We start from the raw sequence: 10,678 nt of genomic DNA, 5'->3' as shown, positions 1-10,678 counted from the left end.
AGAGAGAGGGGGGGGGGGAGAGGAAAAGATAACGCAGCACGACGCGCTCATGCATCATCACGATCAGAAGCCGTGGAATCTTTTTGTGTGCTTTGACCACAATGTAAACAATGCGGCAACGTGTATTTATATACACGCGTGTGGAACGCGCGCGCCTGTCTCGCCTTCTTCGTAGCGCGATATGTTGGCTTTTGCCGCGTTATGCGGAGTCTTCTAACCCGATAGTTATGACTCAGGCAAGTAACGATCCTACGGAGAAACATATGAAAAATTTGGGACAAATTTTCTTATAGATCTTTTCTTCGGACAGTGTTCAAATGAGAAATAAAGAGAAGATGACTCGAAGATTAAAAGAACGTAATCTTAGGAAATTAAAAAATTGGTGTCTTGTGAGACAAAAGTACCAATGTCTGGAAGCCAACAACACCGATACCTCTTGACATTCTTATTTTGTTTTGGTCCTTAAATACGAATATTTAAACTTTTCCAACGCAAAATATATGTGTATATTCAATGTACATATATATGTATTCTCTATATTGAAAGTTGAAATAATCGTGTTTGAAGACCAAAGCAATGAGAATGATCAGTTAGTTATTATATCCTGTCATCGATACTTTTACCTCGCACTCATTTTTTCTACTGTTTTAACCACTTTACACATTCACAGAACACCTTGAAATGATCCTCCTCTGATGGCCTTTTCCCCGTAAAGCCCGGGGCATAACTTTTATTTCGCGGCGCGTATAGAAAGTGCAAGTGAGTGAAAAAGAACATACACGGTAGAAAGCCCACCTCCGCTCGTCTGTTATTCCTTTCGCTGCAGCTCGTCTCCCTCCCCCTCCCTCCCTCTCTCCCGCACCCCTTTCAGCCCGACCGAAATACGAAACGCGTTCCTATGCCGCGCCGACCTATTACATTCTTATGCTAATACTTGTGTCAATGTATCCGGATCGTGTATCACACCGCGTTTTAATTAAACGCCGCCGGTTGAATGTCAACGCCGGTGTTATTGCGTAACGCGTTATAATAAAACAAGCGTCAAACCGCGTCGCGCGGCGCGGTTTCGCCGCCTTTTAAATCGAGCCGAATTAGTCCTTCGCCGGTTATTATCAAAATAAATATTGTCGTGTATCCCGGAAAGACACGTTGTACAAGATACGGACACAAAGACGCGGATGTGCTCCTCAATCATCGCATGATGCGGATATAATTTATGATACGATGGCGTATCTCTCGCGATTGATACGCGATAATAAAGGGTAGCGCGTTCTTCACGCATTTCCGTACGGCAATTTGCGCGAAAAAACACCGAAGTTCCCTCGGCGAAATCGGCCACTCGGTCCGATAAAGACCCAATAAGACGCCAGAGTTGATCGAGGCGAGTGTGATTTCTATGCTGCTACATGTGTAATTATCTGTATGTCTCGATAATCGCCGATAGCTGGCGAGGCGTTAACAGTAAACGCACGTGGTGTCATCAGCGATATTGCTTGGTAATTCTGCGCGACTCGAGCAATGCGTGTGCGTACGGATAGACGCGCACGCATCGGACATCGATACTGTTAAACATCCGGCGAAGAGACCACTCGCGTACGGGACGATCGAAAGATTACGACAGGCGCATTAGTGGCACATCTGGCAGAGGAGTTGTCTCGCTCGGCTCGATTACGTCGTCATTCTCGCTGCTCCTAATCATAGATGACTATACACGGTCCCTTGTACTCCATCAAGGTCGGCTTACCGAGCTTGCGGACACGAAAACGGTATCGACGTTATGCTCCGGCATTTAACACGTTCTTACATCGCTCTCTCTCTCTCTCTCTCTCTCTCTCTGGTAAAAATAGAAAATTTTCTCCGCAGCGCGGCAGAAAGTATGAGCTGCACAATAGATTTTTTTACACTTTATTTCAGTATTGGACATTAATCGATTCAAAACTTTTTTCGACGAGAGCAATCGGCAAATCAATCATCAAAATTGATGAGTCGTTGTGTATGTAATAACAAGTGATTTTGATGAAATCAATTACTAATCATTGTATAATGAGTTATTATGAAAGTTTGATTATGAATTAATTTTATTTGATTAATTGAATTGAATTAGTTGATCTGTAAATAATAAAACTAATTAATTTGATTAATTAATTCAGTCATTACTCGGTGGAATTATTCGTGACTATACATGACGATTGATTTCAGCCAAAGCACATTCATCGATTGATGCCCAATGTTTCCACTCAGCAAGCATTAATCAATCGTCACATACTGAAAGAAAAGAATTTTGAAAATTTATTTAGAATATAAAAGTTTCTGCGAGTAAACTTTATTATCTCACAAATAAAATTGCAAGTACAGGCTGGCGCAAAAGATACGAACTGGTTTAAAAAAAATTCATAACTTTTTAAATTTAATTTTTCTTTTCCTTTTTCTTTTCAGACTTTACAAAGAAGATTAGGGAAAATCTTCGTAAATTAGACTTCATAATTCTATATAAATAAATTGAAAATTTGAAAGTAAAATTTTTGTAAATATTTAACAACCGTTCGCTTCTTTTGCGCCATCCTGTATTTCTTCCTCAGTGGATATGTATAATTTTATGAATAATTTCATCGATAGGACTCAATTCATTATTAATCAATGTATAATTAGTCACATGAAAATTCGACCTTATCAATCGGTGAAAAACTAGTTGTGATTTTATGCGTGACGATTACTTAATTATGAGATTTGCTGATTGTTTTAGCCGAATGGAATTTTTAACCGATTCGTGCCTGACCCGACAACGCCTGATTGGTGTTCCCGCGGTGATCGTGCAAGTAGGAGTGCACACGCGAGCGTTTCTAATCGAGCAATTCTAACGACTGTGCTTTCTCTCTTTGCAGACTGCACTCAGCATTTTCTTCCAAGAGGCGGCGATACCCTCGTGCGCGCAAGGAGCCGGCACCCACTTCGGCCAAGTAAGTTTACTTCCGGCATTATTACCGCCGTTACGAAACACGTAACGCGGACTGCGCGTTTATATCCGCGGCTGTCGCGCAATCGATGAGCATTCTATTTCTGCGTCAGTGAGTGAGTAAGTCGTCGTCGTCGTCGTCGTCGTCGTCGTCGCCGTCGTCGTCGTCGTCGTCGTCGTCGTCGCCGTCGTCGTCGTCGTCGCCGTCGTCGTCGTCTTCGTCGTCGTCGTCGTCTTCGTCATTGTCGCCGTCGCCGCCGTTTTGCTTCGTCTCTTCTTCTTGTTTGTCTTCTTCTTCTTCTTCTTTGCAGACATGAGAAGGAAAGTCAGGACCTAGGGAGACGACGAGACGAGGTCGTCGGTGGATCTATCGTCTCGAGAACGTCGTGTCAAGATGTGTAGCCTGATCTGTAACGCGAGATCGCTCACAAGCACGAGACGCAACGGGACATTCGCAAAAATACGATATCATCCCGGTTGTTTCTCTCTCATCCTCTCGGGTCACGTAATCTCACGTAATAACGCGTGAGTCACGTTAAACTTTCGGCGGACCCGGCGAACGACGTGCGTGGGTCGTCGTGTATGTTCTCATCCTCTATTGATTATTCAAAAGTAGGTTTCGCGGGAGAGAGATCGCAGAGCGAACAGGCAAGCGGGCGGTTTGTCGGTCGGTCTTTGGAACACGTCGTCGTCGTCGTCGTCGTTGTAATTTGTTTGTTCGCACAAGCCTTCGCCGGCGCGATTCACGAAATCGCTTCTTCCGACCCCCGCGAGCGCACGTCCTAATGCGCGCATATAGTATAACGGGGGAGTATACGGGAGAAAATCGATCGTAGCGTGTGTCTGACCTTCACGCGTGCTTTCCACCCCTTCCGCGACTATTTATGTAACGTCGCGTTTTCTGATTAATTACTTGCTCTCGCGTGCGCGGCCACCAGATATTTCTCTCTCTCTCTCTCTCTCTCTCTCTCTCTCTCTCTCTCTCTCTCTTTCTCTCTTCATTCCAGCTTTTGTAATTTCAGGATCGTCATACACAAGGTCGTCGTGTGTGACGTCTGTCACGCTGTTTCCTCGCTGCTCAACGCGACGTTTGAATTCGGACGAGGAACGAGACGGAAGGGATTTCGATTATTTCACATTCGCTCGCCGCGGCTACTCTCCGACGAGGAGAGGTGAATCCGCGATTTATCGCGGTTTATTCCAGCGAGGCCTAAGCTAAGCGACCGATCTGCCATTTAGCTCTCTTTCCTTGCGCGTTACTCGCCTTTTTGCACGCGTGATCTGGCTTGTGATCAGGCTGCGAGAGAGGAGATCCGACGTTCTATACGGAGCGTCCGGTAATAGACGCACGTGGTGGCGACGTTCCTTGTCGGAAACTAAAACGAACTGTCCTGAGAGGAGAAACGCTCGGGACGCGAATAGTTTTCGAGCGTCGCGGGGCCGATCAAGCGGAAGTTCCTCGCGCATCCTACGAGGAGACACGAAGAATAGGAATTAAGGCGGGGTCGTTGTTCCTCGGCTAATCTTGTCCCGTCGCCTTTCCGAAAACGCAGAAGAACGGAGGGCGACGCTCGAGGAAAAATCGAGGAGCGCGAGCTCTCTCGCAAAGGAAAATAACGTTCCGTTCACCAAATGCGCCCATTACCTAACACCCTGTATATATATGCCTCAGCTTCGACATTCTCTGGCGAAGTTTACCGCTCTCCGCCACTGTTTGCCGCATTCTGAACTCGAGCGTGTTTTCTTTCTCGAGCTTCTAAGGCGGGCTTGCCAGGTTAAATGAAAAGCGAGAAAGTAGGTCAATGTCAATGATTTTTTTCCCAAGCGTAACGACGCGCCTTGTAATTTATACATTTAGAAACTTCCACGTTAAAATAAAGCGCGAAGCAGACAGACGAAACTTGTACTAGAAATATTTTCTCTCTCTCTCTCTCTCTCTATCTATCTATCTATCTATCTATCTATCTATCTCTCATTCGCATATATTCGTTCTGTTTTATGCTAATATAAAGTGCTTCACAATGAAGCTTAATTGAATACCATTATTATTCATGATACTTATCTGTATTATCAGAGATGACGATGACCACGATGGAGATGTACAGTTTGCACGGGCAGATTTCTCGGGCGTGTTTTCATGCGCAGTACTCGATGAAGCGGACGCGATTGACTGGATAATGGACAGTCGGAAATTCGTTTTGAATGAACGCAAGGTCGTGCCGTGGAAACCGGTTCGAAAGGTCCCGGTTGTAAAGGGCTCGCCGGTGTGACGCCGGTAGCAGGTGTCAATAGCGGTACGCCGCTATCGTGTTTACGACGTTTATCAACGTCTTACGTGCGAGGAAGGAAACATCGCGCGGAATAACAATCGACAGACTGAAACGTTACACCTAGCGATTATTGTTGATATACGGGTTGTCTGACAATTAATCGCGCAACTGTTGTGTACAAGTAAAGATTGCCCAGCTGAACACAAAATTCGTCTACCATTTCGCAAACGTCAACGTACTGTTTTTGAGTCGCAAATTAAATGCTTGGTTTACACCGAGAGGACTGACCTGTACCATGACCAATCGCAGTCGATTATTCTTGTCAAAATCAACTGCGATCGGTCACAGTATAGATCATTCCTCTCTGTGTAAACTAAGCAAAAGAAGGCTGGTGACTGATTACCGCGATAGATATACTTGTACATCAGGTTAAACTGAACGAAAAAGTTCTCTACCATTTTGCATATAATCGCGTAAATTTGTAGTTATTAACTAAAGAGGATTGATGCATGATTGTGGGCGACAATGTACCGATCTTTAATTGATAAAACCGCTTGAAAAATAGTAGAGAACTTTTTTTGGTCAGTTTGATCTAACGTATATCTGTTGTATTGTGTATGATCATTTACCAATTTACTTAAAGTAGTACTTTCAGGAGTTTGATCAATTCTATCTATACATATCGCAACTGCATAATGAATTGTCGGACACCTTGTGTAGAAACACGTCATCCTATTACCGCAAGCGATGCTTCATTTTTTCGTAATTTGCTGGTGAATATCGCTGATGGGATTTGCGAATTACTCGTATAGAATTGTGCGTTCCGACAGCGGACGAAGGCAAAGGTGCTGTTCTCGCGACAGGACACACAAGGGAGAGCCGCTGTGCCGGCAGACGGAGAGACAGTCGTCGAGCGCGTTACTATTCTCGGTCGGCGGTGGCACATTCCGATAAGTCGTGTGCCAAATCCCGGTCGGAGACTGGACACGCGTCGCGACAACAGCACCTTCTAGACGCACACGCAATCCTTTTTTTACGGCTCCTGCGGCGTCACTGCAGTATGAAGAAAAAATCACGACACTGAACAATGACGCGTTATTGATGTGTATTTGTATTCGCGCGCGCGTACATGTGTGTGTGTGTGTGTGTATACTGTGCAAATCCGAGCTTTATTCGCACCTGTTTTCGGTGGTCGATTCTTCATTATCTTCAGATCTTCGCTTGGCTCTCACATTCGTGTGCAATCGATGAGAATGAAAGTATCGAAATTTCGACCGTAGTCAGTCGATCCTCGATCGTTATCTCGCGTTCATCGATAAATTCTCTTCGCACGAGCGGTTCATTCATAAAAGCGAAAGTACTACGGGATTCGTTTCGCGAGAAACCATAATCGACGATACCGTAATGGGGAGGAGCGCTATTATCGCTATTTAATTACCTGCTTATCGCCCGCAGGTTATCGCGGTCGCTTGTTGTCACGCTATTACTACACGTGTTACCCGCGTGTATTGTTTGGTCGTATCCGTTTACCTGGTGGCCCGGACATCACGTGCAGCAAGTTCGACGACCTCGTTACCTAACAGTCGTCTCTCGATCTGGCGCATCCGCGACAGATTTCCGTCACCTCTCGTTGACGACAAACTTTTCCCCACGATATCTATTTTTTTACTCCCAACGAGCGTTTCTTCTTCTTCGTGTTCTCTGCTGGAAATATCATTCTACTCGGAGGAAATGAGATTATCCGCCAGAAATGAGATCTCATCACACAGTTATAAAAAGTATTAATGAACTTTGCACATGAAAGTTTGACAAATTTTAAAACTGTTTTGAGAATTAAATCTTTCTCTCCTCGTTCTCACGCCAGAGAAAAGAAAGACGATTTTATCATCAAAAAGAGAAGAGAAAAGATGATACAGAACGATTTTTTGTGCTTGCAGATCACGCCGTGCAACACGCCAGCCACTCCACCGAATTTCCCGGACGCGCTGTTGGCGTTCTCGAAAATGTCAGCCGGTGACAAGACCCCCTCTGGTAAGTCGTTGCTATCGTGACAATTCCACTCCAATGTTAATACGTGAAAACGATTATAGAAGAATTGAATATATTGATTATAGAAGAAAGAGTCAACACATATGTATGTCGCGAAAGCTCTTTCAAGCGCGATATCGATGTTACAGGTATGTCACCGAGTCAGAACGGATTGCAGACGAACTCAACGACGTCTGTGACGGCGAGCATGCAGCATCATGCCGCGGGTGGTCGGTGTAGCGCGTCCGGGAACGCGCAGCAACAAACGACCCAGCCCCAGCAACAATTCGGCTTGGGAGAGCCGCAGAGATAAAACTGACCCGGTCCTAGTCGGCGATGCGCGAGCACGAAACCACGTAGTATAGGCGCGCGATAATGTTTCCGGGGCGAGAATCGCGCGCCCCGATACAGCGAGATGGCATATTAGAGAAGACAGAAACGTACACACGCGAAAGAAGGAGCGGCTGAAGAAACGGAAAGGAGAGGAGGAGGCGACGCGCTGAGCCGTGCGACTCGTTCCTTGAGACGCGTCGTTTCCTGGAGGAGGAGAAGGAGGAAGAGGGGACGAAAGAAAAGAAGAGCACGTCCACGAGAAAACGTCTCTGTGGATCGAAGACTACGTTAGCCATGCACAATAATAGCGACGTTTGTGGTGTGCGTGTATATGTGCATCATGTACGTACGAACACGCGACAGTACCCGAGTGTCGATTTTTCTCGATGACGATGATCACGACAATGTCGCCGCCCGTTGTTCAACGCGATTACACACACGTGTCTCGATCGCCGTTTGTTTCCTCCTCTGCTATCTCGACCACCTCGAGAGCCTCGAGACACAGTGACAGAGGAAGGCAAAACAGCACGGGCCTCGCGGTAGTCCGCTTTATCAGCGGTCTACTCACGGCGGAAGCACACAACAGACGAGGAACGAGGTCGAGGGTTGTTTTACAGGAACGTCTATATCTTCTCCCTCTGTCTCTCCGTCTTACGTCTCGGATTTTCTTACCTTCTCTCCGACTGAAGTAACGTAGACCCGGAAAGTCGATCGAGAAACGAAGACTTCGATGTATCTCCGTGAGAATGATTGGCTGTTGAACGTACGACTACCCCGTTCCACGATCCGACTTCCTTGTAGTCCCTTGTCGCTATTAGACACGCGGCTGTTTCTCCAGGATTCGTTGTGTACACACACACACACTTCACACATATATATACACATACCTTCGCTTTCGGATCGAGTGCGACGAACTTTCGCTATCACTTCCACGCCACAGTACAAAAGAGCTTCGCTACTGCGAGGTATATATATTACAAATATATATAAATATATATATATATATAGAGAGAGAGAGAGAGAGAGAGAGAGAGAAAGAAAGAGAGAGATTTTTTTTAGTTTTATCGTGTCTCATTTTTCGAAAAGATCGTCGCATTTTCTTCTTTTCTCTCGCAGAAGATAATGACAAGATCCGCTTATTTTGCACGCAAGGTATATCTCAAACAGCTTGCTCCGTTGCTGCTACTTCACCTGGAAAAATATTCATTTAATGTCGTAATACTTGGCTAATCTAATTCAGTTAGATACTCATCCTTTCGCTGTTTCATCTAAGTAGCAATGTTCGTGGTACGTGCGTTATTATTCACTCTTCGGACGGATTTCGTTTCCGTACGTATAAGCGTGTATTTCGATGGTATAAAATATACGAGACTAAATGTGTAATTAAATGAAGATCTTTATCGTGTAAAAATTTGTAAAAAGATTCCCCTCGAATTATATAACGTTCGTCTAGACGTTTTACGTACTAATAATTGGGATCCGAGAGATCGCGTGGATGATAAATGAGCGACAGAAAGAGTGAGTGAGAGAGAAAGAAAAAAAAGAGAGATTTACTCATCGAAAATAATAGTATACCAAGTGTCTCTTTCCTCGTTTCCGCTGTTACGGCGAACAGCGAAGACTTCTCGGTTTAATTAATGTATATTTTTCGTCGACTAATTACATTAACATACAAACATACATACACACACAAACAGACACATGTGCGACTAGAGATTATAAACTACCTGTTTTATTCAATACTAGACTTCTTCACGATGTTCACAAACGCTCTCGTCTGGCAGCTGACGATACAACTCTACCTGAAACAGTATATCGAGAATCGCTCCATATCGTTCGTTATATTTATCCTAACATAGACAAGCAATCATTTGTTACTGCAAATATTCGTACTTGTTTCTACATGTTTATGTTACATAGCAATGAATTTTTTGACATTTCTTTCATGTTGTAGATCTCCTATAATAGATGATAGAGAATTTTTTCTTTATCATTGATGTCTGATGTTTATAAAGTGTCTTTACACAGTATATCTGATCTTTTCATACGTAGCCGTAATAATAGTCTCGAAGAGAGTTAATAAAGATCGTGAAAGTCCAAACTTAACTGGACTAACTTTTTATTTTACGATCATGCAATAGTTCCAGATTATCCAGATGTCGCATACAGCTTCGTCATTGTGAAATCGTTTTTATGTAAATAATAGTAGATATTAAGCATAAGAGAAATACTTTATGAGTACGAGATATTTTTTCCACGCTTTAAAAACCTTCCTTATGTTTGTAACGTTTAGGCTATTTAAGATAGGTAAGAAAAAAGGAGAAGAAGGAAGAGAGAAATATGAACTACTATGTTGAAATTATAATATTACTATTATTGTTTATTTGACTATTAAGACAAATAAAAATGTTCATGTACATAATTTTGAAGAATTAAATAAAATATTAATAATGGTGCTTTTTCTTAGCTTTGCAGAGTTTAGTTTCACTTGAACCTTTGTATTTTGGAGTTTTGGAACAGCCATGTTGAAAAAATACTATAAAAAGATATATATATATATATATATATATGTACAAAATTGTAAAGTCACTTTTTCCGGTCATAAAAAACAATTAAAATTCAACAGGCTATAACTTTTATAAACACAACGGTAACGTGAGATTTCAAAGATAATCGAGTAAGAATGCATTTGACTTGTCGTGACTTAAATTGAAAGTCTTCAAATTTGCTGTTAAATCGTAAAATGAAAATAAAAAGACACACATACATCACACTCCAAGTATAATGCAATGCACCAGATGCATGATCTGTCCGAAAAGTTCATAGGCAATAATTTTTAATAAGCATATATTTAATTATCAGGTACATCGAGTGCATCTCCCTCAAAATATTTTCCTTACGACATTGCACATTATTCCAGCGTCTCTTCCATTGAATTCGTCGACTGCTGCTCTCTTCAGAACACGTTCATTTTTCCGGTTTACAGACCGAAGAATTAATCGAAAGGAAATAGTCGACAAACGATAATCGCTAACGATTTCGCTCATATATATATATATATATATATATATATATATATATATATATATATATA

The 10,678-nt window shown here is 43.0% G+C and overlaps 2 protein-coding genes across 2 annotated transcripts in view; one reads left to right on the top strand and one right to left on the bottom strand.

The window, feature by feature from the left end:
• The window catches only part of LOC116840467 (diuretic hormone 44), a 64,328-nt gene extending 63,514 nt beyond the window's left edge, over positions 1-814 (bottom strand). The window contains exon 1 of the mRNA XM_032807213.1: positions 796-814. The gene's annotated coding sequence lies outside the window, so the exon portion shown is untranslated. The remainder of the gene's footprint in view (positions 1-795) is intronic.
• LOC116840468 (UBA-like domain-containing protein 2) overlaps positions 1-10,001 on the top strand; it is an 11,432-nt gene extending 1,431 nt beyond the window's left edge. The window contains exons 2-4 of the mRNA XM_032807218.1: positions 2,883-2,957; positions 7,161-7,254; positions 7,401-10,001. Of these exons, the coding sequence (XP_032663109.1) occupies positions 2,883-2,957; positions 7,161-7,254; positions 7,401-7,564 (333 nt within the window). The 3' untranslated portion in view covers positions 7,565-10,001. The remainder of the gene's footprint in view (positions 1-2,882; positions 2,958-7,160; positions 7,255-7,400) is intronic.
• The last annotated feature ends 677 nt before the right edge of the window (positions 10,002-10,678 follow it).

The sequence above is a fragment of the Odontomachus brunneus genome, unplaced genomic scaffold (assembly GCF_010583005.1).
Source record: "Odontomachus brunneus isolate Ranch 3 - 2012 unplaced genomic scaffold, Obru_v1 Obru_scaffold_010, whole genome shotgun sequence".
Taxonomy (NCBI): domain Eukaryota; kingdom Metazoa; phylum Arthropoda; class Insecta; order Hymenoptera; family Formicidae; genus Odontomachus; species Odontomachus brunneus.
Note: the sequence above shows the minus strand (reverse complement) of the source record. Positions and strands in the feature narration are given on the sequence as shown.